General features: G+C 44.9%; 2 protein-coding genes across 5 annotated transcripts in view; one reads left to right on the top strand and one right to left on the bottom strand.

Moving 5' to 3' along the window:
- Window positions 1-8,643, bottom strand: part of PROS1 (protein S) — a 78,945-nt gene extending 70,302 nt beyond the window's left edge. Inside the window, exons 1-4 of the mRNA XM_073584420.1 lie at window positions 8,446-8,643; window positions 4,403-4,560; window positions 2,547-2,571; window positions 1,974-2,060 (exon numbers count right to left, since the gene is read on the bottom strand). Of these exons, the coding sequence (XP_073440521.1) occupies window positions 1,974-2,060; window positions 2,547-2,571; window positions 4,403-4,560; window positions 8,446-8,518 (343 nt within the window). The 5' untranslated portion in view covers window positions 8,519-8,643. The remainder of the gene's footprint in view (window positions 1-1,973; window positions 2,061-2,546; window positions 2,572-4,402; window positions 4,561-8,445) is intronic.
- Window positions 8,644-15,671: 7,028 nt separating this feature from the next.
- Window positions 15,672-18,258, top strand: part of ARL13B (ARF like GTPase 13B) — an 81,624-nt gene continuing 79,037 nt past the window's right edge. For 3 of the 4 annotated variants that reach the window (XM_073584425.1, XM_073584424.1, XM_073584422.1), the window contains exon 1: window positions 15,672-15,828. The gene's annotated coding sequence lies outside the window, so the exon portion shown is untranslated. Of the gene's footprint in view, window positions 15,829-16,009; window positions 16,122-18,258 lie in introns of those variants that run through there. The other variant, XM_073584423.1, reaches the window with a different exon arrangement.

Here is an 18,258-nt window from a genome sequence, read left to right as displayed (position 1 = left end):
GTGTGTGGTGTCATTTATTTACTGATATCGGTCCTGTAGGGCCATGTCTGTGTCTAACTCTAACTCCTCCCTCTCCATAGAATTTTAAAAGCACCAACTTTGTCACCAAAGACAAATACGAGGTAGCATCAAAAACAAAGCAGCTTTATTTAAACCACGGTATGTCAAAAAGAGACAAAATCCACAGAGCCCAAAATGTGATAAAAACACATGAAAAAAGTGCACTCAAAAGAGGAATGAAAAAAAACAGGAGTGAAGAAAAAAAAGAGGAATGAAGAAAAAAAGAGGAATGAAAAAATAGAGGAATGAAGAAAAAAAAGAGGAATGAAAAAAATAAAAGTAAAATAACTTACTTAATAGGTGCAGAAATGCTGCAACATCAAAACTCACCAAATATCGTGGGCAAGTAGCCTAACACCGTACATTTATTTTAAGGGTGGCATGTAATACTGTACGCAGCCGCCACTGCAGGAGAAATGTACGGCCCGACATGGCTTTTCTGGTGAGAACAGCTTCTATTTCCTTTAACCTTAGATATTGATGATTTATCTTTGGGATATTTTCATCAATATCAGATTGTTGGGGTCTGACATCGGAGACCTCCACAATCAGCTATTTGCAGGCCCTGCAGTGGCAAGAAGTAAATATTTTACAGAGCAGCGAAACCTCAACATCAGACATTGTGCAGTAGCTTTCTCCAGTACTGCAGCTCAGCTCCCATTCACCCCAATAGGAGCTGCATTACCCGTGAACGCCCTTTAGTCATTGTACGGAGCTGTAGTTCTTACTCCAAAAACTGCTTATTTGTGGCTACTATGGGACAAGGAAACAGCAGATCATTGGGGGTGTACGGCACTGGACGCCCAGCGACCTGACAGTGATGACCTATCTAAGAATACAGGAAAATATATCTTTATATGGTGTTAGCCATTCGATGGAATAGTAAAAAATGAGAGTCCTCAGTGGTGATACCTTATAATGACTCACCGAAGAGCTGATGACATCCTCTTTTCAGTTAGCCATTAAAAAGTATCACCTCTGAGGACTCATTATTAGGTCGGGGTCACAATTGCGTGTGCAATGCGAAAAACTCGCGTGAGTCTCTCGCCTCAATACCCGGCACTCGGATCGGAGTGTGCGGCTGCGTGTATTTATATGCAGCCGCACACTCCGGTCTGAGTGCTTGCGGCAGTGTTGGGTATTGATGCAAGTTTCTCGCATTGCACCCGCAAGTGTGACCCCGGCCTTATTCTAAGGATAGATGGTCAATATCGTGTCTTTGACACCTGACGTTTTGTCATACTTTGTTAATAGCACAATATTTTGATTAAACCTGTGTATATGTAGACACGTTTCCTATACAGGCTCCTGATGGCTTTTCCTCCATTCATTCACTTATTAAAACAATTCTTTTAAAATTCTATCAGTCATTCTTTAAAAAAAACAACAGCTCTGTGTATATCTATAAGGCCAAGTTCACACGAGCTTATAATAAAAATGGTCTGATTTCATCCAGAAAAAAAGGGACACTTATCATCTCCGTTGTCATCTACAGTATATGCAATCCGTATGGGATCCATTTTTATACATCAGCCTTTGTTAAAATTTACAAGACCAAATACAGTGCCCGATATAAAAAAAATGGCAATGGCTCATTAAAACTGGATGTTATATGGTTGATCCCTGTGGGATCCTATTTTTTTGGGCACCCATAGACTTCAATAGATGGGTCTTATCTAACGTCTGCGCAGATTCATTCCTTGAAAACAAAAAGCTCCAACTGAATAACATTGGTCCTAGTGCTATTCCTGGCCCGCACTTGGATCGAAAATACGGTTGTATGAACGTCACCTAAAGAGTAGGAATGATCTAGAAATATTGTAGGGCCCCATAGGCTTCTATGGATGGGATATTAGGGCTCTGCACAATTTACATCATGTGTACTCATGTACATAAAGAAATTATATGCAAACCGTTAATGCAAGATCTCAGATCGGCGGGTCCATCAAAATTCAAGTAACTGGTCTTGTCATCTTTATCTCGATAATTTCCAATGCAGGCTATAAAAGATAAAATATTTATACTTAAAAAAAAGTAAACAAAATGGTACATTTTAATAAATAACTATATAAACTACTTAAAAAGCTAAAGAAAATAGGCCATGAAAGTGTGCTTCACCTCTCTTGGTCAGTAATTTACCTCAGTATTTGTTCAATATTTTACCTCAGTATTTGGAAGCCAAAACCAGGAGTGGGACAATCAGAGGAAAAGTCTAATAGAAACGTCACCGCTTCTGGATTTATCACCCGCTCCTGGTTTTGGCTTACAAATACTGAGGTAAAAAACTCACCAAATACTGAATATTTGACCGTGGCCTAAGAGAGCGGGGCTTGGGCTCAAGTGCCGGACACAAGAAGAATGAGAACGCTCTCCTTCCTTGTGGTGCTCATAGCACAAGTATTACAAGTTGCATCTACCATCAAAGTTATTTTCCACAAATAAAAACATTAATATTTTAATGCACCGTAATCATTAGCCCTACTTACCCAGATATCTTGGATAAAAATATTCCTAAAATTAAAAAACAAACAAACATTATTATAAATATATTATTCTAAACATTATTTCAGATAAAACAAAATAACATTTTTGCAAGCCAAATATGAAAGTGGTTATCTACCACTCGGACAACCCCTTCTCCATTACCCTAGTCTCCCATAGAAAATAAAAACAGCCTATACTCACCTCCGGTGCTGGCACTGGCGGAACCTAGTCTTCCCGGGACTTGAGTGACGATATGTCCCGTGAGAACTGACATCCAGCAGAAGTGAGAGAGCAGCGGCAGTTCTCACTTCAGACATCACTTTCAACTCAAGCTGCCTGTTAGTGGTACACAAGCCCCGGGAGACCCAGTGTTGGAATATGCTGAGTGCCAAAACTTCATTCCTGTCTATGAGTGTTTAATTGCTAGATTTGTATGCTGTTTATAAAGTTAGAACAAAAAACCTCCCAGAGGCTCATACAGGGGGGGATAACATGTTACTGTGTTTCCTGTTTTTCCGTGTCTGTGTATGAGAGAAGCAGCCTGCTGTAGATGCTGCACAGATAGAGACACACAAATGATTTATTCCTGCTCTATTAAACTTATCATATATTGTTCCTGAATGAAGAAGCTCCATTGTCACAGACTTGGAGAGTATCCTGAATAATCCGCTGCCAACACCCAGCAGTGACGTCACTAGAATGGTGAAGTGAATACAGGTTGTTCTTATTTTACTTTGGGGGAATAGAGTAGTGGACAACCCCTTTAACTTTGTAAAATAAGTACTTTTGAACTAAATAGAATGGTAAAGGATATACTGTAGCCTAGCCACAGCTATCCAGATGTAAACAACGATGCACTGCTGAGCCGGGATGTTAGTCAAAGTGCCGGGGTGTCCTTACAGCCCCGTCTCACATACCTGCATAACTGAAAGCTGGCAGCTCTCTAGAGGAATAGAGTTAATTTTCTCACAGGAGCCGCACTTTCAGTATGGCAGCCGGGCATCTTTCTAACACTATGAACCTGCAGATTTGAACCCGTATCTGCAGGATAATGGCATTATCGGCTGTGACAGGTTCCCCGTAAGGTACCATCTTCAGTAAGCTTATCCAGTGAATAGGTAAATATTAGTGATGAGCGAGCGTGCCTGTTTATTAGGCAATCCCTGCATGTGTTGTGGCTGTCGAACTGCCGCAAGACATGCGGCCGCGGTGACTTGAAGCATTTTTTCGAGCACGCCGAAAATACTCGATTAAGACACGAGCATACTCCGATAACACCTAATCTGAACATGCTCGCTCATCACTAGTAAATATCACTTTTTAAGCTAGCAAGGTGTTAATAACTCATACGCTACCATAACCCTGTTCTAGTCGGGCACGTCACAGCCATGTTATCTGGATCAGACGGAGTCACAGAGGTGGGACCCCCAGCAATTAGCAAGATGTTACTATCTTATCTAGAACAGATTTATCGGTGACGGACTTACAATTTACAATTTAGCGTATATTGGCAGCTTCAAATTTTTCTTTGCAATAGAATACAATACCAACAGCAAAGCAATATTTAAAAAGAATCTACCAGCTGAAAAATCACTGTTGGTGTACCCCTGGCCTGGCCGAACAGTTCCCTCCTACATGTCTTCCATTTATCTCAGCCCTTCTATGACTGAAAAGTCATAGCTGTCAACCAAGGAAGATGGGGCAGAGAAGACAACATCTAGGTAGGAAGGTGCACTGAGGGTTTTGGCCATGCCAGGGGTTCACCAAATGCCTGTACTTGAATTATAAGCAGTCTATCAGCACAAAATAACTATTCAAAACATCACGGGAAAAAGTGTGAAAAAAGAACAGACCTTACCGTCTCAGGGTTATTCTCAAAAATCTCCCGGGCTTCTTCTTTATTACACAATTCTTCAATACATTCTCGTTCAAGGTCCCCACCTTTACTCTCTTCAAAAAATGAATTTGCTCTCTTTTTCCGTATAAGAAATTGTGATGCAGCCTGAGAAGACAGAACTATATCCAGGAAACTAAGTTGCATCGAACGTTGTAGAAGCTATCAAGACATTAGAAAAACATGTCTGATATTATTATACGGCTGTGTTCACATTTACCTCAGAGCCTGCGTTGCCGATTCCTTCAAATTTGACAAGAAAAACACAGCTCCCTATCAACACTTCACTTTAGCCTAATGTCACTGAGACGCCCATATCAATCGGAACGCAGTACAAGGACTGGCCGGCGGCTCTCTCGACCCGAGCTTGACAGTTGCATGTAAATAGAAGACGCAGTCATGCGCGCGGCGGGGAAAGCCGCTGTCCAGTCTCTGCACTGCGTTCCGGCCTCAGTCTAATTGATATGGCCATCTGACTGCACCCTTAAAATCCTACATGCCAACTTTCCCACAATATCCAAAGGCTTTCAAGAAAAAGGATAGAACTACTATTGGACTCCTAGAAAAGTTGGAAAGTCTACTAGAATCTTCCCCAAAACTCTCGGAAACAGTACTTTTATATGGTCTTCTTTGTTTGGCATGGCTTTAAAAAAAATAATTTCCCATATTACCTGTCCTAAAAGTTGACAAGTAAAGTTACAAGTGTATGTATACATACATACCATTACGTCTGCTGATAAATCACAAAAATACATATAAAAATATAGCGAGTTTCCTTCGAAAACCATCCAACAAACGACTATAATTATACTATGAAGCTGCCACCATGTAGCCCTGGCTATTCTTCATTCAGGCCCAGCTTTTGCCTGATTGCTAAGAAAAAGTTATAAATTGGGAAAAAAGGTTAAGACAACAGGGAAAGGTCATATATGGCTGCTGATTGATGAGATACATATAGGAATTCCGACAGTTCTGCCCTAGGGTGTCTTCTGCATCTTCTACACCTCCCTCCTCCTGTCAATTAAGGAGCTCTGAGTGTCTTTAGAGGGTTCATGTTATTAGTTTACACTGCTTGGAGCCCCCAGCATGTGTGTTAAAATGTCACTTAAAGTCTTTTAGAAGCGATTTCCTGACCCAGGAGACAATTTAGCTATCAGTATGAGTGGAAGGTGACTACAAAGAGAATCTAGCACTCAGGAGCACCCTGAGGAGGAGCACCCTCCATGTTTATGTATGACACAGACAATACACTGATTTTGGAACTGCTTTTCTGTCATTTTCATTGCTTAACAGTGAAATTAATGTACTGTCAGGTTCACCCCCAGCTGACCGCTCGCTCGGGGTCATAGCAACAGGACACTGTGTGAATAACTAATCTTCATGGAACCAAAGTTTAATTGTCCAAAGTGGACATTATCTTTAAAATGAACCCAAGAGCTATCTCATGGTGCCCGAACCATGAGCAGCATGATTTAGATACCAACTCTGTTATTGCAGCCAAGTTTTACTGATTGTGGTGTATGTTCCCTTTAAAGGGTCTTCAGTGACAGATATCCTTTAAACAATCATTGGGCCTGATATGCTGCAAACTTGTCAACCCCAAACACAATAGACTAAAGTTGTCCTAATCTGCCTACATAACAAGACCATCTAAATTGAATGGGAAGGAGAATGTTGTCAGAGCCAAGAAGGATCCAGCACATTAAATTACAAAGCCCGATCCTTTTGTTTTCTTGGGAGATAAGTTGTGGTGGTGACTGGCAACAGCTTAAGTATCGGCTCAAAAATGGACTATGATGCATGGACAGACCGCGCATCATAAGCATAGATACATAATCAGGACATGTTTCACTGACATCTGAAAGAGGCTTACAGCTGATATTGGCAGGATACAAGACACTAGTGTGTAACAGGGCCTCAAAACTATCCTTTGACAGATGATATTGGAGGAGAGAAAAATACAGTTGTTAGAATTTCAACTGCGGGTCCTTTTATGCTGTGCTTAGATATGTCACTGCCAGATAAATCTGTCAGCAGCTCTCACATAGAAAACACAGGAATGATCGCTCAAGCCTGTGTCTGGAGGAGATTGGAGAAGAACCTGACAGCCAAAACATAGTTTGGCCATTAGCTATGTAATGTGTATGGGGCCGTTACTCCAAAAATATGCTCCACTGGCTGAGAAGAGTGTGCGTGTGTATAGAGCAGTTGAGCGTGCGTGTGTATGGAGCAGTAGAATGCGTGTGTATGGAGCAGTAGAGTGTGCGTGTGTATGGAGAGTGTGCGTGTGTATGGAGCAGTAGAGTGTGTGTGTGTATGGAGCAGTAGAGTGTGCGTGTGTATGGAGCAGTAGAGTGTGTGTGTGTATGGAGCAGTAGAGTGCGTGTGTGTATAGAGCAGTAGAGTGTGCGTGTGTATGGAGCTGTAGCGTGTGTATGGAGCTGTAGAGTGTGCATGGAGCTGTAGAGTGTGCGTGTGTATAGAGCAGTAGAGTGCGTGTGTGTATGGAGCTGTAGAGTGTGCGTGTGTATGGAGCTGTAGAGTGTGCGTATGTATGGAGAGTGTGCGTGTGTATGGAGCAGTAGAGTGTGCGTGTGTATGGAGCTGTAGAGTGTGCGTGTGTATGGAGCAGTAGAGTGCGTGTGTGTATGGAGCAGTAGAGTGTGCGTGTGTATGGAGCTGTAGCGTGTGTATGGAGCTGTAGAGTGTGCATGGAGCTATAGAGTGTGCGTGTATATAGAGCAGTAGAGTGCGTGTGTGTATGGAGCTGTAGAGTGTGCGTGTGTATGGAGCAGTAGCGTGTGTATGGAGCTGTAGAGTGTGCATGGAGCTATAGAGTGTGTGTGTATATAGAGCAGTAGAGTGCGTGTGTGTATGGAGCTGTAGAGTGTGCGTGTGTATGGAGCTGTAGAATGTGCGTGCATGGAGCTGTAGAGTGCGTGTGTATGGAGCAGTAGAATGTGCATGTGTATGGAGCTGTAGAGTGTGCGTGTGTATGGAGCTGTAGAGTGTGCGTGTGTATGGAGAGTGTGTGTGTGTATGGAGCAGTAGAGTGTGTGTGTATGGAGATGTAGAGAGTGCGTGTGTATGGAGCAGTAGAATGTGCATGTGTATGGAGCAGTAGAGTGTGCATGTGTATGGAGAGTGTGCGTGTGTATGGAGCTGTAGAGAGTGCGTGTGTATGGAGCTGTAGAATGTGCGTGTGTATGGAGCAGTAGAGAGTGCGTGTGTATGGAGCTGTAGAGAGTGTGTGTGTATGGAGAGTGTGCGTGTGTATGGAGCTGTAGAGAGTGCGTGTGTATGGAGAGTGTGTGTGTGTATGGAGCTGTAGAATGTGCGTGTGTATGGAGAGTGTGTGTGTGTATGGAGCAGTAGAGTGTGTGTGTATGGAGATGTAGAGAGTGCGTGTGTATGGAGCAGTAGAGTGTGCGTGTGTGTATGGAGAGTGTGCGTGTGTATGGAGTGTGCGCGTGTATGGAGCATTCGGGAGAGACTGCTATCTAAATATAAGGCTGGCTTTATTTTTTATGTATTTTTCCACTTCTTCCACACTTCCGTTTATAAGTGCTGTATAAATTCAGAAGGATGATCCAACATAATGAGCCCAATAGTCACAGGAAATGGGAGAAGCAAACTAAAAAAGCTAATTACATGGTAAACAAACTCATAGTATCCCCAGTAATAAATAACATAAACACAAGATGTAAAGAGATGATAAACAACAGGATGTAAAAGGAGCAGTCTGGATACATGGTGACCCGTGTCACAGGCCGCACACATCAGCTCGCAGCCCTGTGTCCACTTCGCCCCCAGCATACACAGATGTACTTTGGATTATATTTCGGCCGGAGACTTAGATGCATATAATGCTCTTATATCTCTGACTCCACAGTTCCTATTAGAGGTTCCTGGATGATTACGAAACTCTGACTCTAAATCCCTATTATTACCGTGTTGCACAACATATAGTGGAACAAGACACAAAGAGAAAGAAGGAAAATACTTACAAGTGCGCCCTTCACACAGGGAAGTAATGAAGAGTGAGGAGGCCAGCAGGACCAGGGTGCTCATTAACATCATGATCCGTTAGCATGGAGGAGCCTGCTATGGCCAGGCCTGCACAGGGCTGTGTGTGAGCTCAGCCCAGCCTCTCACCCACCACACTGGCTGGGGGGAGCTCAGATCCAGGAGCTGGATAAAGGCCCAATGACTCCAGGGCTTTTCCAGGAAACATCCCTCCCCTGACAAGTACACAAACACCATGGGATCAGGTATCCACATGGACTCTTCTGACTTATCGGAACAGTGGGAATTGCAAAATATCTGGGTATTTGTATGAAGCAACTCTCCCAGTTAGTGTGGAGAAACTGATTACATGGACTTTTATCGTAAAGGGCTTCTGTGGGATCAACATTTACGGCTCAGTTCGTTATTGCATTTGCGTCTTTTTTTTTTTTCAATACATTTTCGTGTTTTTCTCCGACGCCTTATTCTTCTGCCTTTTTCAAAGTCTATTTTATGTGTAACTACACAAAAATAGAGCATACAGAGATCAGCTGAAAAAAAGGACCAAACGGGCGTTTATTAAAATGAGATATTTTATTCGATATCCTAGTAAAATAGATATAATGAATATAAAACAATGGAAGGAGGTCACAACAAATTGGGACACAGACCGAGGTTACAACAATGGAAGGTTACGTGATTAATGAATTTGGTTTGGATCTACTGGAACCAGTGCCGGTCATGATTTGCAAGGTGTGCTAATAAAATATATCATTCATATATCCTAACTACAGATAACATATCACAAAAAGTTAAGATAATTTCTACCTGCATTGTTGCTGACCGGTTGTGTGTCCCTTCGCCCCCGAGCCCGCTTTTTGCCCTTCTTTGTCAGGGGGTGTGTTGGGCGAGGGGGAAGACACCGCTTATAAAGAATGTATCGGACAATAGAATCATGCAAAGAAAGTCACGACAAATGGACAATTCAATTATACTTCAGAGGATGAGCCCACTTTGTACTAGCAGCGCATTGACCAATGTAAAACTGGTCCTCCGGTTTTTGGATGATGCAACGCAGACGCAACATAGACGCCATGACTAAGGTCAAATGTGGTCACACATGCGCCCAGACTTGAAGGTACCATACATTAACAAGCTGAAAGCAAATGCACACCCTGGAGCGCTCAATAATCAGACATAAGACACATTCATAAATAAAATAAAGTTACATATTACAGTTATATATGCAACACAGATGATACAGATGACAATAAAAGGTAATTCAGCTGTATATGAAGTGGACCTAACAACCCATGAGGAGAAGAGAGTGTACTTCTTTCCATGTATGAGGTTGACCAATCATAAGAAGGCAGAGTCATGCAGGGGAGAAAAGATCAAGCCCTCGTCTCCAGCTACTGAACTCTGCAGCTACTGTGTAGAGACACTAGCAGAGCTGAGTTGTTAATCATTACAAACCCTTACAGATCTCATCTTAATTTTCTGTCAGTTCTCATCCTCTCCCCCCACACTGACTGGTGTGAGATGAATTCTGGAAGTGTTTGTAATGATACATAACTCAGCTCGGCTGTATATCTATACAACAGATGCAAAAATCAGAGAGGAGAGAAGGGTGTCTTCTTTTCTACTATACATAATGCTTCCTGCTTATGGTTGGTTCAACATCATACAGGGGAAAAAAAGTACACACCCCAGATACAAATTTCTGCTAACACCCAGTTGAACTGTAAGATAAATTATAACCTCAATCGTACAAGTTATTATCTCCGCAACAGAGATCAGTAATTGAAAACATAAAAACTACATTTTACTTAGCTCTGCAGCCACGATTTCATGATATGATCAGTATAACATGTTCAAACTGGAGGAGAACGGTCCTCTTTACTGTAAACTAGTTTAATAAAACAAACTAGCATTGTAGAATTAGTTTTATTCTGCTGAATAATAAAGTGACATGGTGCAAAGAAAATATTTGGAGGTTTTTAGTGCCTTTTTTTTTTAGGAATCGGAAACACAGGCAGTGGCTTAATTAAAGAGAAACAAAAGGTAACAGCAGGATAGCAGCAACAGTATGAATAAAGGGACAAGTGACTAATTTACTAATGTGAGATGATTACACAGTAAACAACATAATAATAAAGTGCAAATAAATACAAATAAAGTGCAGAATTATAATAGCAGTAGAAAGAAAATTAAATATCCGGATCAAAGAATACCGTAATTAGTGATACACAGAATGCACAATAATTATTAAAACCAAATTGTGACCAGCAAAGAGGTTTTACAATAGAAATGACCAGGCAGAGTCTTTCAAGTAATTTTGAAGTGATTTGTTTGGTCATTTAAAGAACGGACCAGCTTAAAACTGTATGTGCACCTAGCATTACGCTTATGTGAGAATTTCTCAAGGATTTTCAATTTGTCAGGTATTTTGCTGCAAAAAAATAATTTAAAAAAAATTTCACGTGATGTTTTCTAAAAGTATTTTTTTTTTTGCTATTTGACACATTTAGAAAGTGGGTGTAATCTGGACACAGTTATCCATACAAATAATGTTTAAGCCAATTTTATGATTTGCAGCTTTTTTTTTTCCACCGCTTTCCAGGAGACTAAAACGTAGCGCAGCTTCATTCGATGCTTACATCTGCCCACTGCTGGGTCTCGATAGAGCTGATCAAAAGGGGGTGCCAAATGTCAGATCACCACCGATCCGACATTGATGACTTATCGAAATGATAGACCATCTGGTCACTGGAGAGACCTTGTGCAAAGCTCTGGTGCATCAAAAAAACTAACCATAGATGGTTGTGAAAGGCTTTACTGATTGGAGTCCACTAAATCCCAATCACAGAGTCATCTAGAGAAGATTTGTCTGGTGATACAGGGAGTAACAGGTAGGATATACATTTTTATGATTAGATTGCTTCTGAAGATAAATGGCCACTTAGGTGTCTGGCAGGAGTTTGTCTTTAACGGTCATGGGAATTGGGAAGATAGTATAAGGAACGTATCTCTGATGAGCTTCAGTTGACAGAAACGATAAGCCCACTGATGTTATGGGCTCACCTGGTGAACTGGATTTTATAAACTGTAGGTTAGAGTGAACAGCACAAACTAAAGGCATTGGTGCAGTGAAGTTGGACTTGACTTTCTGCAAGAGGAACAGGAAAAAAACAGCACAAAAAGCAGACAGGCAAATGGAGCAGGAAATATCAGATGATGCAGAGAAAACAAGTAGATGCATAAATAATCCGCAGATAATTTGCAGCAAGCAAATGGTTAATAGCAGAAGTGTATGCGATCAGGGACTTGGAGCAATCAGATGATTATCGCGGAATTAAAGAGCAATAATAATCAGGCAAATAGGTTGCAAAGACATTGGTGTGAACAGCACCAATATTAGCGGAGATGAGTCCAGTCACAGATAACTGCCGCAGCCAGGGCTGTAGAGTCGGTAAGCCAAACCTCCGACTGTGACTTCCCTGACTCCCGACTCCACAGCACTGGTCACTACATAAAGTCCAGCACAGATTCATCTCAACTAAAACCCGAGATCCTTGGATCAGGAACAGAACAGACATTTATAGGACATTTCATAACTTTCCAAAATTATTAGGAAAACATCCTGCACTGTACTACTGTACCCAATTTATTATATATTTTAGGAGTTGGAGTCGCTCCGTTTTATACCAACTCCACATCCCTGATTGCAGCAGAGTTTGGAGCATAACAGCACCAAGATTCACAAGACTTAGCTAGGAAGTATTTGCAGATTGTTGAATAGTAGGTAGGAGTTTGAGAACTAAATGAAGCGGATAATGTGGCAAACTCCTGCAATATACGTGGTAGTTGAAAGATGTGCTTCCCGAATACTTAGACAGTGCTGGCTGTTGAAGTAGAACCCCAACCCAAACATTTGATATTCCATCTTACCTATTGATTAAAATTAGGGCTAAACATTCCCCCCTCCTTTTTGAGTCCGGCACCAGTTAGTTTACGTGAAGAACTGAAAGAAAAAAAGACACAATTAATGATACCGTTAGGTTAAATTACAGATGAGAATTCAACCAATGAGCGTGTACACCCCTATAGGGATGGAGAAGTCATATTACCAGATTACCCACAGGGTAAATAAACCCTCATTGAGGGATGCATTCAAAAATGACTTTTATTATTACTTTTTTTTTTAAGTAAATAAGTCGAAAACACACCAGTGTGCCTGTGTTATTTCTCTAACAATTACAATCTCTAGGATCTTTATCTATGCTATATCCACCATGACAGCAGTTCATGGGTTGGAAACGGCTCAAACAGAATCTCTATTCACGAGGCTATACACCGGCATCGCTAGTGCTCACTAAAATCATCATATAGGCACCCTAACGAGTTTCGCTTCACAGACTTCCTCAGGGGGTTGGGGCTATAATGAAAATGTATAATATATTCCTTTGATGATGCTCAAAGAGACAATTATAGCGACTTGAAAAAGTATTCATACTCCATGAACTTTTCCACATTTTTTCAATTTGCACCGGCAAACATAAATGTAATTTATATGATATACTAACACAAAGTAGCAAGCATTTGTGAAGCGTAAAGGAAATGATGCAAGGTTGTCTAGTTATTTTTAAAATGTAAATCTAAAAACTGTGACGTGCATTTGTGTTCAGACCCCTAAAGAAAATCCTGAATGACCAATTGCCTCCAGAAGTCACATAAAGAGTAAATTGTGTGTAATTTATTCTCAGTATAGTTACAGTGGCGTGTAAATGTTTGGGCACCCCTGGTCAAAATGACTTTTATTGTGAACAGTTGCATGTGGTATAGGAAACCAATGTAAATAAAATGCAATTCACTGTGAGCAAATGATGTCATTGAATGACACTGCCACAACCAGAGCTGGCAGTATAGTAACTGTGTTGTTAACAACCTCTTTTTGTTGCTACCTTGTGTTGTGTTAGGTATCACTGTAGCAGCTGGTGGAGGAAATGACTCCACAATTCACTTATATAGATGCATGTGTGAGTAGAACGTTACCGATAGTAGACTTACAGTACAGACAGCAATAATTAGAATCCAAAATTTAATTTTAAGCCACATATCATGTTCTTTATTTACCCCAATCACTCAAGAATATCCATGAGAAACATTACCACCTATATACTCTAGCCTAAAGCAACATTAATATGTAACCGATTCAAAAATATGTGAAAATATCTGCTGCAAAACTCACAAGCACGGTGTCCTCGCCCAGTGTGGAATCTACAGCAAAACCTACAAGCACGGTGTCCTTGCCCCGCATGGAGTCTGCAGGAAAATCCACAAGCATAATAATAATAATCTTTATTTATATAGCGCCACCATATTCCGCAGCGCTTTAGGCTGTGTGCACACGTTGCGGATTCTGCTGCGTTTCCGCAGCGGTTTTGGCCCTGGTTTACAAACCGCAGCATGTCAATTGTTTGTGCGGATTCCGCAGCGGTTTCATACCTTTACCATAGTAGAGGTGTGAAACCGCAGGGCAAAACCGCAGACCAAACCGCAGGAAAACCGCAGGTCACTTTACCTGCGGTTTTACCTGCGTTTCCACGCGGAAAAATCTGCAGCAGAATCCGCAACGTGTGCACATAGCCTTACAGTTTAACAGTTTCAAAACACAAGTCATAAGTAACAACGTTAACACTACAATAATTAAAGCAAAATAAGACGAAAATGAGACGACCCTGCTCGTGAGAGCTTACAATCTACAATGAGGTGGGGGAGATACAAAGTACAGGTGTGTATCTACAATAGTGTATTTACAATGATGGTTCAGGCATCTGGGATAGATGGAGATAGTGAATGGGCTACACACGCACCCTTACACATAGAATGACTTTGATTAGTGAACATGATAGGCTGCTCTGAACAAATGTCCTCACCCTGCATGGAATCTGCTGCAAAACCCACAAGCGCGGTGTCCTCACCCCGCATGGAATCTGCTGCAAAACCCACAAGCGCGGTGTCCTCACCCCGCATGGAATCAGCTGCAAAACCCACAAGCGCGGTGTCCTCACCCCGCATGGAATCTGCTGCAAAATCCACAAGTGCGGTGTCCTCACCCCGCATGGAATCTGCTGCAAAATCCACAAGCGCGGTGTCCTCACCCCGCATGGAATCTGCTGCAAAACCCACAAGCGCGGTGTCCTCACCCCGGATGGAATCTGTTGCAAAACCCACAAGCGCGGTTTCCTCACCCTGGATGGAATCTGCTGCAAAACCCACAAGCGCGGTGTCCTCACCCCGCATGGAATCTGCTGCAAAACCCACAAGTGCGGTGTCCTCACCCCGCATGGAATCTGCTGCAAAACCCACAAGCGCGGTGTCCTCACCCCGCATGGAATCTGCTGCAAAACCCACAAGCGCGGTGTCCTCACCCCGGATGGAATCTGCTGCAAAACCCACAAGCGCGGTGTCCTCACCCCGGATGGAATCTGCTGCAAAACCCACAAGCGCGGTGTCCTCACCCCGCATGGAATCTGCTGCAAAACCCACAAGCGCGGTGTCCTCACCCCGCATGGAATCTGCTGCAAAACCCACAAGCGCGGTGTCCTCACCCCGCATGGAATCTGCTGCAAAACCCACAAGCGCTGTGTCCTCACCACGGATGGAATCTGCTGCAAAACCCACAAGTATGGTGTCCTCTCTCTGTGTGGATGCTGTTGCAGGTCCTGCCACGTTTCCTCACTCTTTATTATACATTAGCTTTCGCCATCATCCCATTCACTAGTGACTGTTGCACATTTGTTGCCCGGGATCTGACGCCCTGAGAGCAATGTGTCAAAATTGGTGCAAACGAAAAGTGGCATAGCTGCTCATGGCAACCAATCAGCGCACTGCTTCCATTTATCATATGCCCTCTGAAAAACGAGAGATGCGATCTGATTGGTTCCACACATCCATATTTTTTACCAGTTTTAATTTGCCCAGAAAGATGCTGGGACTTGTAGTTTCACTTCGCTCCCTACAGATTACACACAAAATCTCTGTAGCCTCCTGTAATCACAAACACCATAACAACACTACGTCCCTACAGGTAGCCAATCACCGCTCTTCTACCATCTCCTCCAAGGAATCATTTATAAGTCACGCCTCGCAATTGGTAGATTGGTATCAAAATATCTATTGGCTGGGAAAGAGAGTGGGGGCGGGACTGCCAGCCACAGGAAAGTGTTTGCTGGGTTACCATAGAGTCTGCAGCTTCCGGTGTGTTCTGTCTTGTCCGTCTGTAGTGATAAATCACAGGCTGTGGAGGACCGGCCGCTATGTAGTCGGCGCTGTGTGGCCACTGCCGGTCACGGGCTCCCACACGAGGCGGCGGTAGTGAGGTGGGTCTTGTGGATGCTGCTGTATAGCTACTGAGGGGCCCTCCGGGAGCCGGAGCCACTGCTGTGTGAGGCAGAACACTGCACAGTAGCCAGTTGCAGAGTCTCCCTCCTGCAGTGTGAAGTGCAGGCGTCACTGTCTGTTCTGCCTGTCAGGTTGCAGTTTTGTGCGTGGGATGCTTGGATTGTGTCGGGCTCGCTGGGTCCTGGTGCCGATCCTGCATTTCACTCAGACACTTGCTGGTTCTGCCTCACTGCCAGTGCCTGCAAACTCCATCTCCAAGTGGGGAAGACATGTAAGAGATTGATTAAATGAAGGCATGTTATGGTCATTGGGGGGTGAATATGAGAGGATGGGGTATTGTGGGGGCTGAGGTGGGTGAGGGGTGACAGGGCACTGGGGGGTGAATGTGAGAGGATGGGGGTATTGTGGGGGGCGACAGGGCACTGGGGGGTGAATGTGAGATGATGGGGGTATTGTGAGGGCTGAGGTGGGTGAGGGGAGACAGGGCACTGGGGGGTGAATGTGAGAAGATGGGGGTATTGTGAGGGTTGAGGTGGGTGAAGGGCGACAGGGCACTGGGGGGTGAATGTGAGAGGATGGGGGTATTGTGAGGGTTGAGGTGGGTGAAGGGCGACAGGGCACTGGGGGGTGAATGTGAGAGGATGGGGGTATTGTGGGGGTTGAGGTGGGTGAGGGGCGACAGGGCACTGGGGGGTGAATGTGAGAGGATGGGGGTATTGTGGGGGGCAACAGGGCACTGGGGGGTGAATGTGAGAGGATGGGGTATTGTGGGGGGCGACAGGGCACTGGGGGGATGAATGTGAGAAGATGGGGGTATTGAGGTGGGTGAGGGGTGACAGGGCACTGGGGGGTGAATGTGAGATGGGGGTATTGTGAGGGTTGAGGTGGGTGAGGGGTGACAGGGCACTGGGGGGTGAATGTGAGAGGATGGGGGTATTGTGGGGGGCGACAGGGCACTGGGGGGTGAATGTGAGATGATGGGGGTATTGTGAGGGCTGAGGTGGGTGAGGGGAGACAGGGCACTGGGGGGTGAATGTGAGAAGATGGGGGTATTGTGAGGGTTGAGGTGGGTGAAGGGCGACAGGGCACTGGGGGGTGAATGTGAGAGGATGGGGGTATTGTGAGGGTTGAGGTGGGTGAAGGGCGACAGGGCACTGGGGGGTGAATGTGAGAGGATGGGGGTATTGTGAGGGTTGAGGTGGGTGAGGGGTGACAGGGCACTGGGGGGTGAATGTGAGAGGATGGGGGTATTGTGGGGGGCCACAGGGCACTGGGGGGTGAATGTGAGATGATGGGGGTATTGTGAGGGCTGAGGTGGGTGAGGGGAGACAGGGCACTGGGGGGTGAATGTGAGAAGATGGGGGTATTGTGAGGGTTGAGGTGGGTGAAGGGCGACGGCACTGGGGGGTGAATGTGAGAGGATGGGGGTATTGTGAGGGTTGAGGTGGGTGAAGGGCGACAGGGCACTGGGGGGTGAATGTGAGAGGATGGGGGTATTGTGAGGGTTGAGGTGGGTGAAGGGCGACAGGGCACTGGGGGGTGAATGTGAGAGGATGGGGGTATTGTGGGGGGCAACAGGGCACTGGGGGGTGAATGTGAGAGGATGGGGTATTGTGGGGGGCGACAGGGCACTGGGGGGATGAATGTGAGAAGATGGGGGTATTGAGGTGGTTGAGGGGCGACGGCACTGGGGGGGTGAATGTGAGAGGATGGGGGTATTGTGGGGGGCAACAGGGCACTGGGGGATGAATGTGAGAAGATGGGGGTATTGTGGGGGGTGAGGTGGGTGAGGGGCGACGGCACTGGGGGGGTGAATGTGAGAGGATGGGGTATTGTGGGGGCGACAGGACACTGGGGGGTGAATGTGAGAGGATGGGGGTATTGTGAGGGCTGAGGTGGGTGAGGGGCGACAGGGCACTGGGGGGTGAATGTGAGAGGATGGGGGTATTGTGGGGGGCGACAGGGCACTGGGGGGTGAATGTGAGATGATGGGGGTATTGTGAGGGCTGAGGTGGGTGAGGGGAGACAGGGCACTGGGGGGTGAATGTGAGAGGATGGGGGTATTGTGAGGGCTGAGGTGGGTGAAGGGCGACAGGGCACTGGGGGGTGAATGTGAGAGGATGGGGGTATTGTGAGGGCTGAGGTGGGTGAGGGGTGACAGGGCACTGGGGGGTGAATGTGAGAGGATGGGGGTATTGTGGGGGGCGACAGGGCACTGGGGGGTGAATGTGAGATGATGGGGGTATTGTGAGGGCTGAGGTGGGTGAGGGGAGACAGGGCACTGGGGGGTGAATGTGAGAGGATGGGGGTATTGTGAGGGCTGAGGTGGGTGAAGGGCGACAGGGCACTGGGGGGTGAATGTGAGAGGATGGGGGTATTGTGGGGGTTGAGGTGGGTGAGGGGCGACA

The sequence above is a fragment of the Dendrobates tinctorius genome, unplaced genomic scaffold (assembly GCF_039654945.1).
Source record: "Dendrobates tinctorius isolate UK_male_01 unplaced genomic scaffold, ASM3965494v1 ptg000084l, whole genome shotgun sequence".
In the NCBI taxonomy this organism is placed as follows: domain Eukaryota; kingdom Metazoa; phylum Chordata; class Amphibia; order Anura; family Dendrobatidae; genus Dendrobates; species Dendrobates tinctorius.
The sequence above is the reverse complement of the archived record's forward strand: the minus strand, read 5'-3'. Positions and strand labels throughout refer to the sequence as shown.